This window comes from Schistocerca nitens, chromosome 2, assembly GCF_023898315.1.
Source record: "Schistocerca nitens isolate TAMUIC-IGC-003100 chromosome 2, iqSchNite1.1, whole genome shotgun sequence".
NCBI lineage: Eukaryota > Metazoa > Arthropoda > Insecta > Orthoptera > Acrididae > Schistocerca > Schistocerca nitens.
Genome location: NC_064615.1, coordinates 596077970 through 596105559, shown reverse-complemented (window position 1 = coordinate 596105559; position 27590 = coordinate 596077970). Strand labels below are relative to the sequence as shown.

The 27590-nt window shown below is 41.1% G+C and overlaps 1 protein-coding gene across 1 annotated transcript in view; it reads right to left on the bottom strand.

The window, feature by feature from the left end:
- LOC126236667 (cytoplasmic dynein 2 heavy chain 1) overlaps positions 1–27590 on the bottom strand; it is an 873274-nt gene that overhangs the window by 172654 nt on the left and 673030 nt on the right. Inside the window, exons 55-56 of the mRNA XM_049946146.1 lie at positions 12003–12263; positions 9131–9267 (exon numbers count right to left, since the gene is read on the bottom strand). Coding sequence (XP_049802103.1) covers positions 9131–9267; positions 12003–12263 — 398 coding nt within the window. The remainder of the gene's footprint in view (positions 1–9130; positions 9268–12002; positions 12264–27590) is intronic.

The following is a 27590-nucleotide window of genomic DNA, read 5'->3' as shown; positions in this document are numbered from 1 at the left end:
GTCTTTCCCTCTCCTTCCCTCTTTCCTGATGAGGCAACAGTTTGTTGCGAAAGCTTGAATTTTGTGTGTATGTTTGTGTTTGTTTGTGTGTCTATCGACGTGCCAGCGCTTTCGTTTGATAAGTCACATCATCTTTGTTTTTAGATAGATTGAAGATTATTATACATAAGTTGAGAATGTACTCATATAACACAAAGATGATAATTCTGGTCTAAACACTTTATACTCAGTCATTACATATGATTTTTTTATCTTACACTTACATCTATTGTTGGCTTAAGAGTCACACTTGAGATGTTACATAGGTTTTAGGCTGAGCAAGGGTTTTGTCTCACAGGAATTTCCTGTTTGGACTGTTGTGAGGTCAATGCTGGCCTACCTGTTTGCTTTCATAGTAGACTTGTCTTTTGCCTGTGAAATTCTGTATATACAGGAGGAGGAAAACTATCCAATGTTAGGATATTAATGTGATGTATAACATGGTGATTATGCTTACCTAAGTCAACATCTTGATATTATTACTTATATGCTATTTCTACTACAATACATGTTTTGTCTAGTTTTGTGGTGAAACGACCCCTTTTTAGAACTACATACTAAAGTGAAAAATGAGTTAAATAGAAAATCATTATCATAAATGTACATAAATGACAAAAGGTTTTATTTATAGCAAGTGATGTCATCCATTAGGATGGAAAGTTATACAGTGTGTGGTTTCAGGTACTGAAAAAACAGTGTTAACCAAAATGCCATACTGAACTGGTTATCCCACCAGAAGAAATAACTTATGTAAGAAAATGAAATTTCACAATAAATGCGAAAGTGTACCTTGTATTACTTAGATAGGAATCCTATGTTACAGGTTTTTAAACTTTGTTTTGATTCACACCTTGGGAGTATCTCATATATGCTTTTTGGATTTTTTGTTGTACTCAATACCTGATACCTCTGTAAATTTTTGTATTTCAAATTGTTTGTTTCTAAAGTGTTACACAATATTAATGCTATACCTTTATAATTTCATATGTTTTGTGTGTTACACACATTACCCATGATTTCTCTTATATAATTTAATGATTTAATATTTTTGGTGCTTCACACTACCTGTATCTTATTATTTTTGTTATTTACGCATATATTTTATACCTCTGGGTACTGGATTGTAATTCTTTTCCAAACTTACTACATTCCACCTTCAGGGTTATAGAAAAGCATTTCGCTAACTTTTGGTAAATAAAACCTCTTCAGGGGTATTCAAATGGGACTACCTTCCCTTACCTATCTGAAATTCCTTCCCCATGTCAACATCGTCTGAAGACATAATTTTAGCTTGAATTTTTAACTTTCTGGACTTCATACTGTTATGTCTATACCCAGTTCCAGTAGTAAGTTACCCTTTAAAAAGGACATTTTTAACCATGAGTTCTCACAAATACTACTCAATTTGTATTAGCAACTATGGGGAATAAGCCATTTCTTAATAATCCAACTTTGAAATTTTGTGGTATGAACTATGCAGTCATGTTGAACTACATATTCTTGAAAATTTACCTATCTCCTATTTCTGAAAAGCTATGATGTTTATTTATTACGGTCATCCAAAATGATATCTCTCCTTGAGAGCAAACTAAAATACGGATCAGAACTCATAGGGCAGTATGTGGCCCATTTTTGATACAAGAAACCAAAATTATCTCATGACTTTTAATTGTTATTTTGTGAATCTTAAATTCAGTAACATGTTCAAGTGTCTTGTTTTATGTAAAAGGAAGTGGAACATGAGCCATGACGTCTGTCCGTCTGCATTATTGTCTTTCGGAAGCTGTTTGTGTGAGAGTCTTTCACAGGCTGTCAGATAGCCAATGTATATTCCACCTATGTACTTGGTAATCAGTCACAATACATGACAAGAAAAGTATCTTACTCTGTGTTTTATTTCACAATATATTATTAAACAGTAATTCTATTTCTGTCTACACTCATATACAAGCAAGCACTCACACTGAAAGGACTGACTAACAGTTAGAGGTAGTGGGTCTGCTTAAATATTATAAGGAGACTTAGTAAAAAAAAATTAATGAATAACATGGGCATAAAAGATAAACACGAGCAGAGGTTCATACTAACAAATAAAAATATAGTTGGGTGAATATGGAATAAGAAATGACTTTGTTGCTAATAATAATTTCGTTGGTAAACAAGTTGTAAAGATCAAAGAAAATAAGACTCTCAACAACAGGATTTTGCTGATCAAAGAACGAAAATGTAACATGACCCAATGAAAAAGAGGTAAAAGACTGGAGAAAAATGTTTGCCAGACAAAGAAAAACAATCACAAGACAAAGATAATAATTGTCAGGAAACAAGGTCATCAACCAATGAAACTTGGTCATTAAAAAAAAATAGAAAAAATAACTAACGAAAGAAGAAAATACTACCAAACAATAAAGAAAATAGTACTCAGTAATATAAACTGCGCATAGCATATTTAACTGCCCCCTGAAATGGCATGGCTTATTATGAAGTTCAATAAAATATTTGAAAATGTTTACAATAACTGATATTAGAAGGTTTGGTAAGATTGTTGAACATCTGTTACAACTGCAATTTAAGGTCAATTTCATTCGAGAAATAGACAGACAATATAAATACCTCATTGCACAATTTGTGTCACATGTAAACAAGCATGTAACTCATGGTGCATGTTTTCTTTGTCTCTGAGTTTGTAAGAAAATCATTAGCCTTGAATTTGCACACATAAATTGAGCATTTTAAGAGAAATGTGGCTAGTGCAAAACATAAATGGTAGTTACCAATTCTTTTATTGAAATGCTGTGGAGTAAGTCAGTTTACAGGACAAGGATACATAATTAGTGTTAACATTAAGGAACACATTATTATTTTAGTCCTTTTTTATGTCATTGGGCAAATGATCAAATATTTTTGTTGCTGAGTATTGAACTCCTTTCTCAGGCAATGATCATTTTTCCTCTAGCATTGTAGGTATGGACATCATTATTCTTGTCAAATAATGACAGGTTATTTATGATAAATTTCACTAGGGGGACAAGACAGCAACTGAAGAGAGTGATATAATACACACTTTAGTAGTATGAGACAGTCTGAATATTGGATTGGGACCTTTTCCGCAAGTACTTCATGTTATCAGTTTTTGTGTGTACTACATTTTCCTCAACCAGGGTAGGACATGGTGAGAACCTAAACAAATGGGATCTGTTTGCTGAATGGGATCCCCTGCAAATGAATACAAATGATATGCTAGTGACCAAGAAATTGTTTACAGATGAATTATTATTTACTAATTAAGAACACATAAAATCACCACACAACACACTACAGGTCATACAAAAAATAATACTTATTGAGAGAGGTGAACAACAAAAGTGCAGGTGTCTGTATCATAATTAATAAAATATTCTGGGCCATTATGTTGCAGTCAGGTGGAGTTTCCATTAACACCCAATGTTTCATCCCCATCTGTGTAGATCATCTTCTAGGGGGATCCCAGCTGCTTTTAATGTCCGAGTCACACCCTGGCTCACTACTGACTGCAGCAAAATTCCATTCATGTGTGCTCCTGTGTAGTGGCATGAGGTCACACGCTTTGAATACCTGGGCACAATTGGCCATTGTCAGTTGCATTCATCCACTTTCGCTATTATCCCATAGTGGCAGACCTGTACATATCTTTTCCAGCACCAGGATCCAGATGTCATTTAATTTTAAGCACCCCTCCTTCCTACTGAAATTCCTGGTGTGTTTTACAATCTCTCTGGTCTCTCTGTACAGACTTTCATGGTATCAACTTGTGGCTGCCAGTATTTGAGTTCTATGAAAATAAATGTGGTGGTCTCTTGGCTGAAAAGCATATTCCACAACAGCTGATTTGTCAGTCTCTCCCTCCTATGTCAGTCTCTCCCTCTTACAGTCACCCTTGTGCACTTCTAGTTATTTTTTGATTGTTCTTTTTGTAGCATCCACATATAATTCCCCACAACTACATTGACTCCTATAAATTCTTTCATTTTCCAGACGTTTGGGAGCATAATTGGCCAATTTTAAATGATCCTACATCTCCTGAGTGGGTTTCTAGATTACCACGACGTTCCATTTTGTCAAGATTTTTCCTATGCGGTCAGTAACATCCCCAATGAAAGGCAGGAAAACTTCTGATTTCAATGTGACTTATGCATCACCACAATTTTTGTGTGGTGGCATTAACACTCTCTTTACCTCAGTGGATGAATAATCATTCTTAAACATCACATTGGTGAGGTGTTTTAATTCTGTGTCAAGCAGCTCTGGATCTTAAATGCTCCTTGTTCTATCTGCCAATGTTTTTATGATGCCTTGCTTTTGTTGTTGGTGGTGGTTCAAATCCCAGCATAGGTAACAGGCTGTGTGTATGAGTTACTTGAAGTTTACTGACAGCATGAGGGTATGGAGAGATTTTTTTCCATAAATGCCAATAAACCAGCAGTTTCAAAAGCTAAATTATTAACTGTTGTGTAATTGATCGTCCTATACCACTAAGGAACTTGTATCGTGTCTCTTCACAAGGGATTTCATGAAGCTGGGATAAACAAGAAGAAGAAAAAGACTAAAGAAGCGGCATCGGTATACCAGGCCAACTCCACTGCCCTGGCCAGCTGCACCAGGTTTCTCGGGTAAGCATCCATGGCACAAACAGCCTGATAAAGGTCCAAACAGCTCGATAAAGGTCATCCCACAGGTTTTTGACTGGATTTAGGCCCACAGAGTTTGGTAACCAGGGACTTCTAATCAAGTGACTTCTAATCAAGCTGCGGGCCTATGGGGTGTCGTCTCAGTTGTGCGACTGGATTCATGATTTCCTGTCAGAAAGGTCGCAGTTCATAGTAATAGATGGCAAATCATCGAGCAAAACTGAAGTGATATCAGGTGTACCCCAGGGAAGCGTCCTGGGACCTCTGCCATTCCTGATCTATATAAGTGACCTGGGTGACAATCTGAACAGTTCTCTTAGGTTGTTCGCAGATGATGCTGTGATTTAGCGTCTAGTAAGGTCATCCGAAGACCTGTATCAGTTGCAAAGCGATTTAGAAAAGATTGCTGTATGGTGTGGCAGGTGGCAGTTGACGCTAAATAACGAAAAGTGTGAGGTGATCCACATGAGTTCCAAAAGAAATCCATTGGAATTCGATTACTCCATAAATAGTACAATTCTCAAGGCTGTCAATTCAACTAAGTACCTGGGTGTTAAAATTATGAACAACTTCAGTTGGAAAGGCCACACAGATAATATTGTGGGGAAGGTGAGCCAAAGGTTGCGATTTATTGGCATCACACTTAGAAGATGCAACAAGTCCACTAAAGAGACAACTTACACTACACTCGTTTGTCCTCTGTTAGAATACCGCTGCACGGTGTGGGATCCTTACCAGGTGGGATTGACGGAGGACATCGAAAGGGTGCAAAAAAGGGCAGCTCGTTTTGTATTATCACGTAATAGGGGAGAGAGTGTGGCAGATATGATACGCAAGTTGGGATGGAAGTCTTTAAAGCAAAGACGTTTTTTGTCACGGCGAGATCTATTTACGAAATTTCAGTCACCAACTTTCTCTTCCGAATGCAAAAATATTTTTTTGAGCCCAACCTACATAGGTATGAATGATCATCAAAATAAAATAAGAGAAATCAGAGCTCGAACAGAAAGGTTTAGGCGTTCGTTTTTTCCGCGCGCTGTTCGGGAGTGGAATGGTAGAGAGACAGTGTGATTGTGGTTCAATGAACCCTCTGCCAAGCACTTAAATGTGAATTGCAGAGTAATCATGTAGATGTAGATGTAGATGAAGCATGGTGAACTCACCATGATGCTTTATGAACCACACATGTACACTGCAAGCTGTGTGACTCATTGCACAGTCCTACTGGTAGAGCCATTGTGTTAAGGAAAACAAACAGCATAAAGTGTGAACATGTTCTCCAAGGATAGCTGCATACTTGTGTTGGTCAATGAGCCTTCCAGAATGATGAAATCACCCAGTCAATGATACAAAAACATTCCCCAGACATAAAACATCCCCCTCCTTCAGCCTGGACCCTTCCAACAATAGTTGCAGGGTATTTGCTTTCAAATGTTTCATGCCACACAAACCTATGGCAATTTGTCTGATGGAGCATAAAATGTGATTCATCTGAAATGCCACCTGTTGCTGTTGCAGTAGTGGTTTAGAAATTCCAGCTTTCTCCGTTGATAACAGCAGTTACCATTGGAGCACAATCCAGACAGCTGCTGTGGAGGCTCATATGCACCAAAGTCCACTGAACAGTCTTTGAGGAGACACTGTTGGTAGCCTCTTGGTTCATCTGGGTCAGTTGCACACCTATTTGTTTGTACACATCCCCGCAGCCATCATTCACCCCTATCATCTAAGGCCCATAGTGCACCACAGTTGTCTTGGCATTGGTTTTGAACAGCACCATTATGCTGTGCACAGTATACTTTAACCTCGGTGGTATGCAAACAGTTTACAAACTTAGCAGTTTTGGAAATACTTTCACCCTTCGTCTGAAAGCTAATGATCAGGCTGTTTTGGATGGCAGATAAATACCTCCATTTCTGCATTACAACTACAGCTTCACTGTTTTCTTTGTTCCCCAGATACACTCTAAGGATCCCCCACTGCTAGTGCTGCGACCTGCTGTCTGTAGTTATTGCACCTTCACATCAAACATAGGTGATGGTCACATTAATGTGACTGGACCACATACATTATATCTAATGGCAACAAACTGACCCATTTCTTTTTAAAGATGTCCATGCTGAAACTGATTACTATAGTACAAAGGACAACTAAAAAATGCACAGAGGGATTTATATGTTTAGAAAACTAGATAAAGAGGCACTACTGTCATACAACAAGGAGGAATTTTAAACATTAACTGTTGCACAACAAGTAGATGAATGGTGGCTCAAGCTTAAAAGAATAATTGACCAAATACTGGATAGATATGTACCTAGCAGAACAGTTTCTGTGGGAGGGACCATGCACTGTATACAGCTGCTGCAAGAAACCTTCTAAAGAAGCAGAGACTGCTGTGCAACAACTGTACAAGAAAACTTAAGGCTACAGAAAAAGGATGCTAAAGGAAACATGTTTGGTAGTCTAAAGGGCAATGTGTGAAGTCTTCAATGACTATTGTAGCAGAATATTGGTGGAAGATCTGTCACAAGTCCAAAGAAATTCTAGTCAGTTGAGATTAAGAATAAATTTGTCTCTCACTGTACTAATGATCTTCAGTTTCTTTTCATTGCATCGTGATCGATATTGGGGCTACCAATCCAATCCTCAGATGCAACGGTGAACAGCTTCCATCTCCCAGCAGGGTACATATATATTTAAACATTCCATCATGATGTAACAAGAACACAGTCATATGTAAGTTGAGTAATTTGCCTCTGATTGTAAAAATAATATTCAGTTTCTTGATCTATTTCAGTGCTACCAGCCCCATCCTTAGCTGCCCCTGTTTTTTCATGTTGGACCTTTTTTTACCCCACATGGTGCAACAACTAGACATGGCATGGACTCAAAAAATTACTGGAAGTCCCTTGCAAAAATATTAAGCCATGCTGTCTCTATAACCATCCACAACTTTGAAAGTGTTGCTAGTGCAGGATTTTCTGCCTGGTTGACCTCTCGATTATGTCCCATAAATGTTTGATGGGATTCATGATGGGCTACCTGGGTGACCAAATCATTCACTCGAATTGTCCAGAATGTGGCCTGGTGATGTGGCACATCGTTGTCACGGAATATGAAGTCAATGAACAGCTGCAAATGGTCTCCAAGTAGCCAAATATAACCATCTACTGTCAATGACCAGCTCAGCTGAACCAGAGGACCCAATCCATTCCATGTACACACAGATCACACCATTATGGTGCCACTATCACCTTGCACAGGACCTTGTTGACAACTTGGGTCCATGGCTTTGCAGGGTCTGTGCAACACTTGAACTCCACCATCAGCTCTTACCAACTGAAACTGGCAATAATCTGACCAGGCCGTGCTTTTCCAGTCAGCTAGAGTCCAACCAACATGGTCACAAGCCCAGGAGAAGCACTGCATGTGATGTCGTGCTGTTAGCAAAGGCACTCGTGTCGATCGTCTGCCGCTACAGCCCATTAACACCAAATATTGCTACACTCTCCTAATGGATATGTTTATCGTGTGTTCCACATTGATTCCTGTGGTTATTTCACACAGAGATGCTTGTCTGTTAGCACTGGCAGCTCTGTCCAAACACCACTGCTCTCAGTCAGGAGATGAAGGCCATTGGCCACTGCATTGTCCATGGTGAGAGGTAACACCTGAAATTTGGTATCCAAACTACAGTCTTGACACTCTAGATCTTGGAATATTGAATTCCCTAGCAATTTCCGGAATGGAATGTCCCATGCAACTAGCTCTAACTACCATTGTGTGTTCAAGGTCTGTTAATTCCCATCACGCAGCCATAATCACATGAGAAACATATTCACATGAATCACCTGAGTACAAATGACAGCTCTGCCAATGCACTCCCGTTTATACCTTGCGTGTGTAATACTACTGCCATCTGTGCATGTGCCCATGAATTTTGCCACCTCAGTGCAATGTGAGGAAGCAATTTCTAAGACTGTATGTGTTGAGCACAGCACTGTATTTTAGCAAATCAAGAACAGCGTGAAAACTCGAAATGAAAAGAATTGAAGTATTTGACATGTAGTGCTACAGAAGGATGTTGAAAATTAGGTAGAATGATAAGTTAATGAGGAGGCTTTCTGCAGAATCAGGGAAGAGAGAAATATACACAAAAAGTCTATTTAATGTCATTGGGAAAATAGTAGCTTTTTCACATTAGCATTTTCCTTTCAAATTCATTAGTTTAAATTTAGATATCTTAAGAACAAACAGAATTAACAGTATAGTGTTGGATATTGTTAAACAGTGTACAGTTTCTGTGATTTGCTTGCCTTTTGTTTATGATCCACCAACTCATTTCCTTCCCTGGTAGCATCTCTAGAACATGATGAATAAATATAAAAATGGTAGTAAAAAGCTGATTATGATTACATGTTTACCTGACAGCCATTTCCAAGCTTGTGTAGAATCGAGAGCTGTGCTGTGTCACAGTTTCCAAGCCTTCATCTTTCAGATAATTTTGCAGCCAGCAAGATGCCACTGAAGTTGGATCCAAAAGGAGTGGTCGCAGTGATGCCTGATTTCAGAAATGTTATGAAAGAAGGTATGAATTATGTTGCTAGCAAAACCTTTTTACAAACACTTGCTTCCATATCTCTGGCTTCCAATTGTGTGGCCAATAACTACTACCAATGTTTCATAAGCTACATGTATCAGTACTAGTATTAGTATTATATTTCAGACTTTTATAGTACAGTAGTAAATAAAATATTAAACAATAATGGATTTCATACCATTTCCACCACTCCCTTCCCCTTTTTTCACAATCTTATATCTACAATTCAAAATCAACAAGTAATAATATTCCCACTTAAATGAAGTGTTTTCAAATTCAAATGAATTAGTAGATTGTCTCATCATTCAAAACACAGCCACTATATTCATTTATGCACTTATTTGCAATGTAAATATTAGGTCTCTCTTTTACATCTAACAAGGCATCCCTACAGAGTATACAATCTGAACAGGTGACAACAATAATAATAATAATAATAATAATAATAATAATAATAATTGTTATAGGAAGGACTATGTGGTATTACAGTAATGTCAGTGTTAACATTGTTAAGTAATTTTCTCATAACATAATGTTGCTTTTCATTATGAAATATTACATTCTAATAGAAATGAATTTCAGAAAAAGTCAACTCTAAAGGACAAGTAAACCGATCTGAGAGTGAGCAAGAAATTATAAGGCAAAGTTAGCTGATGAGTTGGGGAAAATACATACAGATGTCGAAAGACATAGTAGTGTTGACAATGAGATAGAAGTACTGGTTTGCTGTTGGACAAATGGCAGACAGCTGGAACAGGCAACATATAAAGCTTTAATCTCCTTTTGAATACCTTACTGTTTAGATTAGACACAGGCTACTGGGTGGCTTGTTCTGGAGTCAGGCAGCTGAAATGGAGGAGATGAAGAAAGATTTAGTGAGTTACAAAGGTACAGCCATGAAGCTGGAGATATAATATTTGTACTTCATTTATTAAATGATGTTCAGCATTTGATATTCGAGGAGAGGTACTGAAAACACAACCAAAAATGGATGAAGAAAATAGTTTGTGTAAAAATGGATGAATAAAATAGTGTACATATAAATCACATCCCCTACATGGTAGCAACAAACCTAACTATGCAGAAAAAGGACTGATGTTACCAAAAAAGCCAATGTCATACCCAAACTGTATGCAACCATTCATGGCCATGTTGAATCATTTGGAGCTGTTGATATCTGTACTTTGTTAAACTATATCACAGTAGTAAAATTTCTGCAGGACTGAAGGCTAGTCTACTATCATTTTACATAAAGAAAACAAATTTTCTAACCTTCTGAGTTGAGTGTGGCCAAAAGAGAGATTTCCTGGATGCTATAACTCTTCATATTTCCCATTTTAGATGTTCATCCTGATGACTGAGTTTGTATCAAAATATGTGACATAAATGGCAATATATTTCGATTGCTTTCAATATCACAACGAGTATGGGAAAAACTGTTTCATAAAAACCAAACAATGAAAAATACAGGATGGTATGTAACAGTATTGTGAAAAAGGACAGCTGCTATTCATCACATAGCAGAGATAATGAGTTGCAGATAGGCCCAACAAAAACCCAGACTGGCTTCAGTAGCCAGACACTGTGGTCATGTGTCCATGAGTTGATTTTGCATATGTGTGTGTTTGTGTGTGTGTGTGTGTGGTGTCTATTTCAGACAAAGGCCAAGTTGGCTGAAAGCTCACCTTCTGATAGCCTTTTTGTTGTGCCAATCTGTGGTTCAGCATCTCTGCTATATGGTGCTTAGCAACTGTCCCCTTCACAACACTGTTTCATAAAAAGTTTGCTAATCAACTTTCTAGGTGAATTAGGGTCAGCTGTGATATTTAAGGGCTTAGTTGAAGACCCGGGTTTTGCATCCATCATGATAGTGAACAAAAGTCTTCATTAATACCTGATATGGCAGAAACAGTATTCTTAGGATTGGTGTGTAGATACAGATGGATATTGTAAGCACATAAGTGACAGTTATAAGAGTGAAACACTGGAAAATCCAGGATAAAGTTACAAGAGTGGAGCATCATTGTCATAATCGGAGGAAAACATTGGACCAACAACTAAACCCTGAGTGACATCTGAGAACAATGTTTGCATGATAACTTTGATTCACTGGTGACTTGCTGATATCTGTTTTTTGAGTAGCTGTCGAATCACAGTAATGGGCTATTTCAGAAATTAACTTGTTTTACTTTTTACAAATAATATAAAAAAGTCAGTAAGATTAAATAAATGTCATGTGAGTAGGGCTCCCCGGCAGGTAGACCGTTCACTGAGTGCAAGTCTTTCGATTTGATGCTATTTCATCGACTTACATGTCGATGGGGATGAAATGATGACAATTAGGACAACACAATACCCAGTTCCTGAGTGGAGAAAAATCTCCGACCCAGCCGGGAATCAAACCCGGGCGCTTAGGACTGACATTCTGACACGTTCCACATCATTATGAAGTGTCCTATTCATGATCTATGGAACAAGTACTAATCTAATCTAATCTGTCACGCTGACCACTCAGCTACTGGGGATGGGCAGTAGGGTTAAATGCCTTCCTAAAATCAAGCAGAGTTAAAACAGTTGCTTCACATCTAGGTGCACTAGAAGTACTTTGAATACATTTATTATTAGTAAATCTTATGGTCTGACATTGAAAAACTGTAATGTCAGTCAAAATAAAACTGGTTTTATACAGTAATTACCTGTAATATTAGCAAACCATTTTGAAGTGACAATGTGTCTGGTGGTAATCCTTGAGAATGCCATACTAAACACTGCTGTTCTGTGCTTAGGAAGTCTGTTAGAGAGAAATGTTCTGCTTCTTCCCATCCCACTATCTTCTGCCAGTGAGACACATGTTTTTGTCTTGAATCTTCTGGTTCACTGCCAAGATAACAAACAAATGCAGCTGCCAGAAGACAAGAGAGTGGCATGTTAATAAGCTCTTCAGACAGTGTAGTTAGCTGAAATAGAAGATTGACATGGTATCTTAGTGCAATGAACTGAAAATTCTCACAAACAGAAATGAAGATCCTTTACAATTATTAAACTATTAATTTTGTATAATTTCAAATAATTGATACTACTGAAACATACACTGAGATCAACTACTGAAATGTGTTGGATAAACATGAATTTTGATATAACTTGAGCATGGCAAATTATGACAAAGTGATTACATCGGCATAAAGAAATAGTGATGTTCATTATTCTCAAAATTCTATAAATTATAATCAAAATAATAACTCACAAAGTAAGTTATTGTTCAGATCCCAAGTTCATCTGTATCATATAGCCCAAAGAGTTCTTAATTATTTTCAAATTGAATTTTCTCACATCCAATCTCAGAACAGTCCAATTTCTATTACTCTTTCACACTAACAATTGCTTTTTCACCAATGGAAATTCTTTCCAATCTTAGATAAATCTTCACAAAATTATTGGATTAGAACCAATAATTACAAAGAATTGCATGCTCTACTAAGTGTGTCCAAAATGACTCTCTCAAAATGTACCACGTATGTTAATTCCCAAGTAAAAAATTGTATAAGAGTGAGTAGTACTCACACTCTGAGAGTTCTTTTTGCATTTACTTAAAATCTTCTATTATTAAGATTGATGAAGTACTGGGCTTACTACCTGACATAAATTTCAACTTGATACCTCTACCCATTCCTGAGAAAAAATAATCTTAAAAGATGGACAAACTAACAGAGACAGACTACATATACCAAAAAAATATTTTTATGTCATATAATAAAAAAATAACAATTTTCAGTTGTTATCATTTATCTGTACTATGATACCTCTCATATTGTCAAAATTTTTCACTCTAGATCAACGTGAAGTATCCTGTAGGTTTTGTTGACTGAGTTTGTGAGTATCAGAGTATGTGATGTAAGTTGCTGTGTATTTTGATTGCACTGACTTAGAAGCCAACAGTTTGTAACCCTTAGTACATAACAAACTTCAACTTCATACCTCTACCCAATCCTAAGAAAAAGGGAGCTTAACAGTCAGTCAGACAGACAGACTTACAGGCAGGCACAAAAAAAAAGTGATCCTATATTGATTCAGTTTTTACCAATCGACGTATGGAACCCTAAAAAATATTCTCATTTTATCATTACATGATAACACTTCAAGCATGTTGACCAGAGGAGAACATGCAGATACATACTCCTTGCTGACACAGGCTGCAACAATCATACTGCACGCATCTCTAACTTGGGAAGAAGTAGAGAAGCACACCTAGGCCAGTATCATTTTGCTGATGAGATTACTCTGTTTGTCTCTATTGCATATAAGCTTGAAAAAAAAGTTTGAAAATAGGCCTGAAAATCAATACTGGTATAACAAACCAAAATGATTTCTGATCAGCACATTTAGAAGAAAACTGCACAAATTAACATGAAGTCATAGAACCAGTCAATGAGGTTTTATATTTAGAACAATTTAAATGAATGACTCAACATCAAATGAAATATAATAGTAAACATTGTCTGGAATCTATTTAGTAAACCAAATAGAGTTTACAGATCTAGTATTTTAAAGAATTTGAAATAGAAACTTGGCAATTGGTGTGTATTACAAATTTTTATTTGTGGAAATTGGGCCTGTAGGTTCACAAGATAAAATAATAGTCACCCCTCAAAAAATAGCAACTGGTCACCTTGGAGTGCTGTGGATAGTGTACAACTGGAAGCAGGAAGTCAAGTGGTCCTACACTGTTGACGTGAATAATGTCAATGAAGTTGTGAGGAAGTGGACATCAGTTGTATGGAATCAGTGCAGTAGGATAGCTCAGTGTGAAGGTATGACAGAAAGGAGGTATTGTGTTCTGGATCACACTATGAACAAGGTGTGTGATTTGGCGGAATGTCCACACAGACTATTCATTGTGTCTACAAGAAATTGTGTACTACTCACAGAGAGCCATTTGGTGTGAAAACAGTAGTTATAAAAAGATTGTAATCAACAGGAACATTTCAAGAGATCATTATTCACAACAGCACATTCAGCTTATGAACCATGGACCTTGCCGTTGGTGGGGAGGGTTGCGTGCCTCAGCGATACAGATGGCTGTACCGTAGGTGCAACCACAATGGAGGGGTATCTGTTGAGAGGCCAGGCAAACATGTGGTTCCTCAAGAGGGGCAGCAGCCTTTTCAGTAGTTGCAGGGGAAACAGTCTGGATGATTGACTGATCTGGCCTTGTAACACTAACCAAAACAGCCTTGCTGTGCTGGTACTGCGACCGGCTGAAAGCAAGCGGAAACTACAGCCGTAATTTTTCCCGAGGGCATGCAGCTTTACTGTATGGTTAAATGATGATGGCGTCCTCTTGGGTAAAATATTCCAGAGGTAAAACAGTCCCTCATTCGGATCTCCGGGCAGGGACTACTCAAGAGGACGTCGTTATCAGGAGAAAGAAAACTGGCATTCTGCGGATCGGAGTGTGGAATGTCAGGTCCCTTAATCGGGCAGGTAGGTTAGAAAACTTAAAAAGGGAAATGGATAGGTTAAAGTTAGATATGGTGGGAGTTAGTGAAGTTCAGTGGCAGGAGGAACAAGAAAAATGCAGTAAATGAAGCAGGCAAAAAGGAATACAATCGTCTCAAAAATGGGATTGACAGGAAGTGCAAAATGGCTAAGCAGGGATGGCTAGAGGACAAATGTAAGGATGTAGAGGCTTATCTCACTAGGGGTAAGATAGATACTGCCTACAGGAAAATTAAAGAGACCTTTGGAGAAAAGAGAACCACTTGTATGAATATCAAGAGCTCAGATGGAAACCCAGTTCTAAGCAAAGAAGGGAAAGCACAAAGGTGGAAGGAGTATATTGAGGGTCTATACAAGGGCGACGTACTTGAGAACAACATTCTGGAAATGGAAGAGAATGTATATGAAATCGGAGATACGATACTGCGTGAAGAGTTTGACAGAGCACTGAGAGACCTGAGTTGAAACAAGGCTGCGGGAGTAGACAACTTTCCATTAGAACTACTGACGGCCTCGGGAGAGTCAGTCCTGACAAAACTCTACCATCTGGTGAGCAAGATGTATGAGACAGGAGAAATACCCTCAGACTTCAAGAAGAATATAATAATTCCAATCCCAAAGAAAGCAGGTGTTGACAGATGTGAAAATTACCGAACAATCAGTTTAATAAGCCACAGCTGCAAAATACTAACACAAATTCTTTACAGACGAATGGAAAAACTAGTAGAAGCCAACCTTGGGGGAGATCAGTTTGCATTCTGTAGAAATATTGGAACACGTGAGGCAATACTGACCTTACGACTTATCTTAGAAGAAAGATTAAGGAAAGTTAAACCTACGTTTCTAGCATTTGTAGACTTAGAAAAAGCTTTTGACAATGTTGACTGGAATACTCTCTTTCAAATTCTGAAGGTGGCAGGGGTAAAATACAGGGAGCGAAAGGCTATTTACAATTTGTACAGAAACCAGATGGCAGTTATAATAGTCGAGGGACATGAAAGGGTAGCAGCGGTTGGGAAGGGAGTGAGACAGGGTTGTAGCCTCTCCCTGATGTTATTCAATCTGTATATTGAGCAAGCAGTAAAGGAAACAAAAGAAAAATTCGGAGTAGGTATTAAAATCCATGGAGAAGGAATAAAAATTTTGAGGTTTGCCGATGACATTGGAAATCTGTCAGAGACAGCAAAGGGCTTGGAAGAGCAGTTGAATGGAATGGACAGTGTCTTGAAAGGAAGATATAAGATGAACATCAACAAAAGCAAAACGAGGACAATGGAATGTAGTCGAATTAAGTTGGATGATGCTGAGGGAATAAGATTAGGAAATGAGACACTTAAAGTAGTAAAGGAGTTTTGCTATTTGGGGAGCAAAATAACTGATGATGGTCGAAGTAGAGAGGATATAAAATGTAGACTGGCAATGGCAAGGAAAGCGTTTCTGAAGAAGAGAAATTTGTTAACATCGAGTATAGATTTAAGTGTCAGGAAGTCGTTTCTGAAAGTATTTGTATGGAGTGTAGCCATGTATGGAAGTGAAACATGGACGATAAATAGTTTGGACAAGAAGAGAATAGAAGCTTTCGAAATGTGGTGCTACAGATGAATGCTGAAGATTAGATGGGTAGATCACATAACTAATGAGGAGGTATTGAATAGAATTGGGGAGAAGAGGAGTTTGCGGCACAACTTGACAAGAAGAAGGGACCGGTTGGTAGGACATGTTCTGAAGCATCAAGGGATCACAAATTTAGCATTGGAGGGCAGCTTGGAGGGTAAAAATCGTAGAGGGAGACCAAGAGATGAATACACTAGGCAGATTCAGAAGGACGTAGGTTGCAGTAAGTACTGGGAGATGAAGAAGCTTGCTCAGGATAGAGTAACATGGAGAGCTGCATCAAACCAGTCTCAGGACTGAAGACCACAACAACAACAACAACAACAACAACAACAACAGTGTCAGACAACACAGAAACTGGATAGTAGCTGACAGGTGGATGTAATGTCTTCTGATATGTCACAATTTTGCCACTTTTCAAATGATGTGAGGTGTCAAATGCCACAGTGACAGAATGCGTCATTTAACCTGCAATGTGTGTGGGGTGGAGTGTTGGGCAGGTATGACTCAGTGGTGTGTTCTGGGAGTTTTTGCTCCCATAGATTGGGCTGATTCAAACAAGTTACCACAAATATGAACCAGGGTTTTTATTTCAACATTGTCAGAGACCAGCTTTATTTACATCTTCATGGTGAATATGCCGTGAACATTCCCATCTTCCAAGGTAACAACAGCTGTGTTCACAGGTTTGCACACATAACTTTCTGGTTTGACAAACACTCATGCACCATATCACGCCTAAATGGCATGATAAATCACCTAACATTAGTCCCATAGAAACATCTGGGAGTTAGCTGGATTATTGTGTGAAACATAGAAATCTACATCCCCACAAGATGGTGGCTCTACAGGATCTACTCACAAGTGGTTGGAAATGGAATATCTGAAAACTTGTGGACTCTATTCTACACTGAATTGAGATCACTATCATGAAAAGATGTGGTGCTGCATGGAGGTTGACTAATTTTATTTCCAGTGAGTTTACTTTATACATGAAAACTATTCAAACAATGTGGGTGGCTCAAAAGGCAATGGAAAGATGCACACTGAGGTTTACTCAGAGAAAGAAAGCAAACAAATGGAAGAGAGATCAGAATTGAATAGAGTATGTAATTATGACTGTTACATTAATGAAATTGTGATAGGTAGAATCAGATGAACGGATGGTAAATGGTTCAAAAAAGTTCTTTGCTGGATTCCACGAGATACAAAGACTGAGAATAGATTACATTAGGAAAATGGCATCAGTAACATGGATTCATTTAGCTGAAGACTACAATGCATGGAGAGGTCAGCAGCAGGCCTTTATCCAGCCATGGTCATCAAAAGACTGATCATGAGGATGATCTGCAATATCTCAACACAAAAGTAACAAGGCAATTCACTTGAGTAATAAATTATTAGTCATTGGTTTCCAGTGCACAACTGTATTTTGAAAGTGAAAACTGCCCTTATGCAGTGTCAGGATTCAACAAAATCTTTCATCATAAGTGCAGTGGACCAAAAGTTTAAGGTGTGTTCTTGCACTCCATCGGAAGGCAAAAAGAGCAAAACTCCTGTGCAACCTCATTTGTAATGATATGAAGAAATGTTTCAAGTAGAAGAAGAAGGAAATGAAAATATATCTGGGCTCAATGTGCCATATTTACAAGATGATCATCATTACTAACTACATATACAGTAGAGTCTCGATAGTTTGAGTTTCCAATCATCCGAGCCTCCCTTTATATATATATATATATATATATATATATATATATATATATATATATATATATATATATATATATATATATAAAGAAAGAAAGTGATGAGACTTACCAAACAAAAGCGCCGGCAGGTCGACAGACACACAAACAAACACAAACATACACACAAAATTCTAGCTTTCGCAACAAACGGTTGCTTCGTCAGGAAAGAGGGAAGGACAGGGAAAGATGAAAGGAAGTGGGTTTTAAGGGAGAGGGTAAGGAGTCATTCCAATGCCGGGAGCGGAAAGACTTACCTTAGGGGGAAAAAAGGACGGGTATACACTCGCGCACACACACACATATCCATCCACACATATACAGACACAAGCAGACATATTTAAAGACAAAGAGTTTGCCAAACTCTTTGTCTTTAATTATGTCTTTAAATATGTCTGCTTGTCTCTGTATATGTGTGGATGGATATGTGTGTGTGTGCGAGTGTATACCTGTCCTTTTTTCCCCCTAAGGTAAGTCTTTCCGCTCCCGGGATAGGAATGACTCCTTACCCTCTCCCTTAAAACCCACATCCTTTCGTCTTTCCCTCTCCTTCCCCTCTTTCCTGATGAGGCAACAGTTTGTTGCGAAAGCTTGAATTTTGTGTGTGTGTTTGTGTTTGTTTGTGTGTCTATCGACCTGCCAGCGCTTTCGTTTGGTAAGTCATATCATCTTTGTTTTTAGATATATTTTTCCTACGTGGAATGTTTATATATATATATATATACAGGGTGTTTCAAAAATGACCGGTATATTTGAAACGGCAATAAAAACTAAACGAGCAGCGATAGAAATACACCGTTTGTTGCAATATGCTTGGGACAACAGTACATTTTCAAGCAGACAAACTTTCGAAATTACAGTAGTTACAATTTTCAACAACAGATGGTGCTGCGGTCTGGGAAACTCTATAGTACGATATTTTCCTCATATCCACCATGCGTAGCAATAATATGGCGTAGTCTCTGAATGAAACTACCCGAAACCTTTGACAACGTGTCTGGCGGAATGGCTTCACATGCAGATGAGATGTACTGCTTCAGCTGTTCAATTGTTTCTGGATTCTGGCGGTACACCTGGTCTTTCAAGTGTCCCCACAGAAAGAAGTCACAGGGGTTCATGTCTGGCGAATAGGGAGGCCAATCCACGCCGCCACCTGTATGTTTCAGATAGCCCAAAGCAATCACACGATCATCAAAATATTCATTCAGGAAATTAAAGACGTCGGCCGTGCGATGTGGCTGGGCACCATCTTGCATAAACCACGAGGTGTTCGCAGTGTCATCTAAGGCAGTTTGTACCGCCACAAATTCACGAAGAATGTCCAGATAGCGTGATGCAGTAATCGTTTCGGATCTGAAAAATGGGCCAATGATTCCTTTGGAAGAAATGGCGGCCCAGACCAGTACTTTTTGAGGATGCAGGGACGATGGGACTGCAACATGGGGCTTTTCGGTTCCCCATATGCGCCAGTTCTGTTTATTGACGAAGCCGTCCAGGTAACAATAAGCTTCGTCAGTAAACCAAATGCTGCCCACATGCATATCGCCGTCATCAATCCTGTGCACTATATCGTTAGCGAATGTCTCTTGTGCAGCAATGGTAGCGGCGCTGAGGGGTTGCCGCGTTTGAATTTTGTATGGATAGAGGTGTAAACTCTGGCGCATGAGACGATACGTGGACGTTGGCGTCATTTGGACCGCAGCTGCAACACAGCGAACGGAAACCCGAGGCCGCTGTTGGATCACCTGCTGCACTAGCTGCGCGTTGCCCTCTGTGGTTGCCATACACGGTCGCCCTACCTTTCCAGCACGTTCATCCGTCACGTTCCCAGTCCATTGAAATTTTTCAAACAGATCCTTTATTGTGTCGCTTTTCGGTCCTTTGGTTACATTAAACCTCCGTTGAAAACTTCGTCTTGTTGCAACAACACTGTGTTCTAGGCGGTGGAATTCCAACACCAGAAAAATCCTCTGTTCTAAGGAATAAACCATGTTGTCTACAGCACACGTGCACGTTGTGAACAGCACACGCTTACAGCAGAAAGACAACGTACAGAAAGGCGCACCCACAGACTGCGTTGTCTTCTATATCTTTCACATCACTTGCAGCGCCATCTGTTGTTGAAAATTGTAACTACTGTAATTTCGAAAGTTTGTCCGCCTGAAAATGTGCTGTTGTCCCAAGCATATTGCAACAAACGGTGTATTTCTATCGCTGCTCGTTTAGGTTTTATTGCCGTTTCAAATATACCGGTCATTTTTGAAACACCCTGTATATATATATATTCCACGTGGGAAAAATATATCTAAAAACAAAGATGATGTGACTTACCAAACGAAAGCGCTGGCACGTCGATAGACACACAAACAAACACAAACATACACACAAAATTCAAGCTTTCGCAACAAACTGTTGCCTCATCAGGAAAGAGGGAAGGAGAGGGAAAGACGAAAGGATGTGGGTTTTAAGGGAGAGGGTAAGGAGTCATTCCAATCCCGGGAGCGGAAAGACTTACCTTAGGGGGAAAAAAGGACGGGTATACACTCGCACACACACACATATCCATCCACACATATACAGACACAAGCAGACATATTTAAAGACAAAAAGTTTGGGCAGAGATGTCAGTCGAGGCAGAAGTGCAAAGATGTTGTTGAATGACAGGTGAGGTATGAGTGGCGGCAACTTGAAATTAGTGGGGATTGAGACCTGGTGGATAACAGGAAGAGAGGATATACTGAAGAGCAAGTTCCCATCTCCGGAGTTCGGATAGGTTGGTGTTAGTGGGAAGTATCCAGATAACCCGGACGGTGTAACACTGCGCCAAAATGTGCTGGCCGTGCACCAAGGCATGTTTAGCCACAGGGTGATCCTCATTACCAACAAACACTGTCTGCCTGTGTCCATTCATGCGAATGGACAGTTTGTTGCTGGTCATTCCCACATAGAATGCATCACAGTGTAGGCAGGTCAGTTGGTAGATCACGTGGGTGCTTTCACACGTGGCTCTGCCTTTGATTGTGTACACCTTCCGGGTTACAGGACTGGAGTAGGTGGTGGTGGGAGGGTGCATGGGACAGGTTTTACACCGGGGGCGGTTACAAGGGTAGGAGACAGAGATCCATCCTTCATGAAATCCTCCCCACTCCACCAAGAGTGTCTTTCCGCCGTCCACCTAACCTTCGTAACCTCTTAGTTCATCCCTATGAAATCCCCAAACCACCTTCCCTACCCTCTGGCTCCTACCCTTGTAACCGCCCCCAGTGTAAAACCTGTCCCATGCACCCTCCCACCACCACCTACTCCAGTCCTGTAACCCGGAAGGTGTACACGATCAAAGGCAGAGCCACGTGTGAAAGCACCCACGTGATCTACCAACTGACCTGCCTACACTGTGATGCATTCTATGTGGGAATGACCAGCAACAAACTGTCCATTCGCATGAATGGACACAGGCAGACAGTGTTTGTTGGTAATGAGGATCACCCTGTGGCTAAACATGCCTTGGTGCACGGCCAGCGCATTTTTGCGCAGTGTTACACCGTCCGGGTTATCTGGATACTTCCCACTAACACCAACCTATCCGAACTCCGGAGATGGGAACTTGCTCTTCAATATATCCTCTCTTCCCGTTATCCACCAGGCCTCAATCTCCGCTAATTTCAAGTTGCCGCCACTCATACCTCACCTGTCATTCAACAACATCTTTGCCTCTGCACTTCTGCCTCGACTGACATCTCTGCCCAAACTCTTTGTCTTTAAATATGTCTGCTTCTGTCTGTATATGTGTGGATGGATATGTGTGTGTGTGCGAGTGTATACCCGTCCTTTTTTCCCCCTAAGGTAAGTCTTTCCGCTCCCGGGATTGGAATGACTCCTTACCCTCTCCCTTAAAACCCACATCCTTTCGTCTTTCCCTCTCCTTCCCTCTTTCCTGATGAGGCAACAGTTTGTTGTGAAAGCGTGAATTTTGTGTGTATGTTTGTGTTTGTTTGTATGTCTATCGACGTGCCAGCGCTTTCGTTTGGTAAGTCACATCATCTTTGTTTTTAGATATATTTTTCCCACGTGGAATGTTTCCCTCTATTAATTTATATCATTAATTTGAACCCAACAATTATGTTTGTTATTGTCACTGTTGTATTTCGAAATCTTTTCTGTCATCTTATTTTCTCTTTTTGTTTGTGCCAGTAGTTTCACTTTGTATTCACCTTCTCCTTTTTACCGTAATCTACTATACAATTTTATCCCGCCTATATAGACTCAATAATACGTCACCCACTTCCAAACCATAACCAAAATTTTTTTTTCCGCTTTCAACACTACCGCTGCTATGAAATCCACCGTTTGTAGTCCACAAACAGTTCATTTCAGCTATTAAACAACCTTTTCGTCTAGTTCTGATAACTTTCGCTTTATTTCCATTTCCGTTCTTCCCACATCACTGATAATTTTTAGCCGCTTCCCACATGTTTTAACGTCATTATTTCTTCGCCAGACTATTGTTAGCCTCATTTTCATAATCTGCCACCACAAAACCACTCTTTTTAACACATTTACACGCCGTTTTCTCGAAATTTTCCCGAATCTCTCCATCCTTTAACGTGTTTTGGCGGCAACACAACCACCTAACCTATGTGCACATCGTTCTCTACCAACCCAAGTTCACCACAGGATCAACATAGCCCAACTTTAACCAACACTTTTTCACCTTTTTTCACAACAGATCTCCAGTTACTTTCTCCAGTTATTTTCATTTTCATCTCAACCTCATGTTACACTTTCCACCTTCTAATACCATGGCACCCTCACAACACCCCCACAACGACCCCATTAAGTTTTATTTACATTCCCTCCGCAAACATGCCTTCACCCTAGCCAGATTACGCTCACATATTTTATTTTCTCAGGCTTGTCTGACATTTGGCATTACCCCCAAAGGCCTCACACTTAAAGTTCCCATCTCTGGCTGCAACCCTTCTTTCCATCAGTCCCTATACCAGTTCCAAACTGAACAATCCATTGCCCTCACCCACCTAATCCTTCACCTACACATCAACTCAGCCAATGAACACACCCGTCAACTCCTATCCTTAATAAAAGTCCTCAATCTTTCCTCTCCCACTTCCACACCAGCTGTTCAGAGCATCCTCCTACAGGCCAACCGCAAATTAGAACAACATGCCACCCTTGACCTCAAAAAACTATCCAATCTCCTGGTTTCCCACCTCCGGAAAGGCAACTCACTCACCGTTCACAACCTTTCCAGCAAACCTCAACCTCCTCTCATTGCACACAAACCCAGTCTCTCCCATCTACTCAACCTCCCACTTCCAGCTCCACTCCCTCCAAAACCTCAAAATTCCAATCAACACAATCTGGAACCACAACACCCTAATTCAGTAGTTAACCTTTCCTCCAAACCTCTCTCCCAATCCGAAACCTCTGTCCTATCCAAAGGCCTCACCTTCAGCCCCACTCCCAGATTCAACCAAACAGCCCTCGTCAAAGATTTACTGTCCTACACTCGTACTCTCTGCTGGAAGTATCACTTTGCCACGAAGAAAAATGATCCTAATCCTACTCCTAATGATCCAACTCCCCAAGACACTATCCAAATTGAACCCTGCCTGGAACAGTTCCGTCTTCCGTCACAGCGGGACCCACCTCCTCTTCCTCAAAATCACCCTCTCCAAACCTTCCAGGAATTTCTGACTTCCAGCCTTGCCTCTCAATCCTTCTTAAAAAACCTTAATCCTACTCCCAACATCACCACTGCTGAAGCCCAGGCTATCCGTGATCTGAAGGCTGACCGGTCCATTGTCATCCTTCCGGCGGACAAGGGTTCCACGACCGTGGTACTTGATCATCGGGAGTATGTGGCTGAGGGACTGCGTCAGCTTTCAGACAACACCACATACAAAGTTTGCCGAGGTAATCCCATTCCTGATGTCCAGGCAAAGCTTCAAGGAATCCTCAGAATCTTAGGCCCCCTACAAAACCTTTCACCTGACTCCATCAACCTCCTGACCCCACCGACACCCCGCACCCCTACCTTCTACCTTCTTCCTAAAATTCACAAACCCAATCATCCCGGCTGCCCCATTGTAGCTGGTTACCAAGCCCCCACCGAACGTATCTCCGCCTACGTAGATCAACACCTTCAACCCATTACATGCAGTCTCCCATCCTTCATGAAAGACACCAACCACTTCCTTGAACGCCTGGAATCCTTACCCAATCCGTTACCCCCGAAACCATCCTTGTAACCATTGATGCCACTTCCTTATACACAAATATCCCGCACGTCCAGGGCCTCGCTGCGATGGAGCACTTCCTTTCACGCCGATCACCTGCCACCCTACCTAAAACCTCTTTCCTCATTACCTTAGCCAACTTCATCCTGACCCACAACTTCTTCACTTTTGAAGGCCAGACATACCAACAATTAAAGGGAACAGCCATGGGTACCAGGATGGCCCCCTCGTACGCCAACCTATTCATGGGTCACCTAGAGGAAGCCTTCTTGGTTACCCAAGCCTGCCAACCCAAAGTTTGGTACAGATTTATTGATGACATCTTCATGATCTGGACTCCCAGTGCAGAAGAACTCCACAATTTCCTCTCCGACCTCAACTCCTTTGGTTCCATCAGATTCACCTGGTCCTACTCCAAATCCCATGCCACTCTCCTTGATGTTGACCTCCACCTGTCCAATGGCCAGCTTCACACGTCCGTCCACATCAAACCCACCAACAAGCAACAGTACCTCCATTACGACAGCTGCCATCCATTCCACATCAAACAGTCCCTTCCCTACAGCCTAGGTCTTCGTGGCAAACGAATCTGCTCCAGTCCGGAATCCCTGAAGCATTACACCAACAACCTGACAACAGGTTTCGCATCCCGCAACTACCCTCCCGACCTGGTACAGAAGCAAATAACCAGAGCCACTTCCTAATCCTCTCAAACCCAGAACCTCCCACAGAAGAACCACAAAAGTGCCCCACTTGTGACAGGATACTTTCCGGGACTGGATCAGATTCTGAATGTGGCTCTCCAGCAGGGATACGACTTCCTCAAATCCTGCCCTGAAATGAGATCCATCCTTCATGAAATCCTCCCCACTCCACCAAGAGTGTCTTTCCGCCGTCCACCTAACCTTCGTAACCTCTTAGTTCATCCCTATGAAAACCCCAAACCACCTTCCCTACCCTCTGGCTCCTACCCTTGTAACCGCCCCCCGTGTAAAACCTATCCCATGCACCCTCCCACCACCACCTACTCCAGTCCTGTAACCCGGAAGGTGTAGACGATCAAAGGCAGAGCCACGTGTGAAAGCACCCATGTGATCTACCAACTTCCCTGCCTACACTGTGATGCATTCTGTGGGAATGACCAGCAACAAACTGTCCATTCGCATGAGTGGACACAGGCAGACAGTGTTTGTTGGTAATGAGGATCACCCTGTGGCTAAACATGCCTTGGTGCACGGCCAGCACATTTTGTCTTTAAATATGTCTGCTTGTGTCTGTATATGTGTGGATGGATATGTGTGTGTGTGCGAGTGTATACCCGTCCTTTTTTCCCCCTAAGGTAAGTCTTTCCGCTCCCGGGATTGGAATGACTCCTTACCCTCTCCCTAAAAACCCACATCCTTTCGACTTTCCCTCTCCTTCCCTCTATCCTGATGAGGCAACAGTTTGTTGTGAAAGCTTCAATATTGTGTGTATGTTTGTGTTTGTTTGTGTGTCTATCGACGTGCCAGCGCTTTCGTTTGGTAAGTCACATAATCTTTGTATATATATATATATATATATATATATATATATATATATATATATATATATATATATATATATATATATATAAAAAACAAAGATGTTGTGACTTACCAAATGAAAGTGCTGGCAGGTCGGCAGACACACAAACAAGCACAAACAAACACACAAAATTCAAGCTTTCGCAACAAACTGTTGCCTCATCAGGAAAGAGGGATGGAGAGGGAAAGACGAAAGGATGTGGGTTTTGAGGGAGAGGGTAAGGAGTCATTCCAATCCCGGGAGCGGAAAGGCTTACCTTAGGGGGAAAAAAGGACGGGTATACACTCACACACACACACATATCCATCCACACATGTGGATGGATGTGGATGTGATGTGTGGATGCATATGTGTGTGTGTGCGAGTGTATACCCGTCCTTTTTTCCTCCTAAGGTAAGTCTTTCCGCTCCCGGGATTGGAATGACTCCTTACCCTCTCCCTTAAAACCCACATCCTTTCGTCTTTCCCTCTCCTTCCCTCTTTCCTGATGAGGCAACAGTTTGTTGCGAAAGCTTGAATTTTGTGTGTATGTTTGTGTTTGTTTGTGTGTCTGTCGACCTGCCAGCACTTTCATTTGGTAAGTCACATCGTCTTTGTTTTCACACACACACACACACACACACACACACACACACACACACACATATATATATATACACCCCTGGAAATGGAAAAAAGAACACATTGACACCGGTGTGTCAAACCCACCATACTTGCTCCGGACACTGCGAGAGGGCTGTACAAGCAATGATCACACGCACGGCACAGCGGACACACCAGGAACCGCAGTGTTGGCCGTCGAATGGCGCTAGCTGCGCAGCATTTGTGCACCGCCGCCGTCAGTGTCAGCCAGTTTGCCGTGGCATACGGAGCTCCATCGCAGTCTTTAACACTGGTAGCATGCCGCGACAGCTTGGACGTGAACCGTATGTGCAGTTGACGGACTTTGAGTGAGGGCGTATAGTGGGCATGCGGGAGGCCGGGTGGACGTACCGCCAAATTGCTCAACACGTGGGGCGTGAGGTCTCCACAGTACATCGATGTTGTCGCCAGTGGTCGGCGGAAGGTGCACGTGCCCGTCGACCTGGGACCGGACCGCAGCGACACACGGATGCACGCCAAGACCGTAGGATCCTACGCAGTGCCGTAGGGGACCGCACCGCCACTTCCCAGCAAATTAGGGACACTGTTGCTCCTGGGGTATCGGCGAGGACCATTCGCAACCGTCTCCATGAAGCTGGGCTACAGTCCCGCACACCGTTAGGCCGTCTTCCGCTCACGCCCCACCATCGTGCAGCCCGCCTCCAGTGGTATCGCGACAGGCGTGAATGGAGGGACGAATGGAGACGTGTCGTCTTCAGCGATGAGAGTCGCTTCTGCCTTGGTGCCAATGATGGTCGTATGCGTGTTTGGCGCCGTGCAGGTGAGCGCCACAATCAGGACTGCATACGACCGAGGCACACAGGGCCAACACCCGGCATCATGGTGTGGGGAGCGATCTCCTACACTGGCCGTACACCACTGGTGATTGTCGAGGGGACACTGAATAGTGCACGGTACATCCAAACCATCATCGAACCCATCGTTCTACCATTCCTAGACC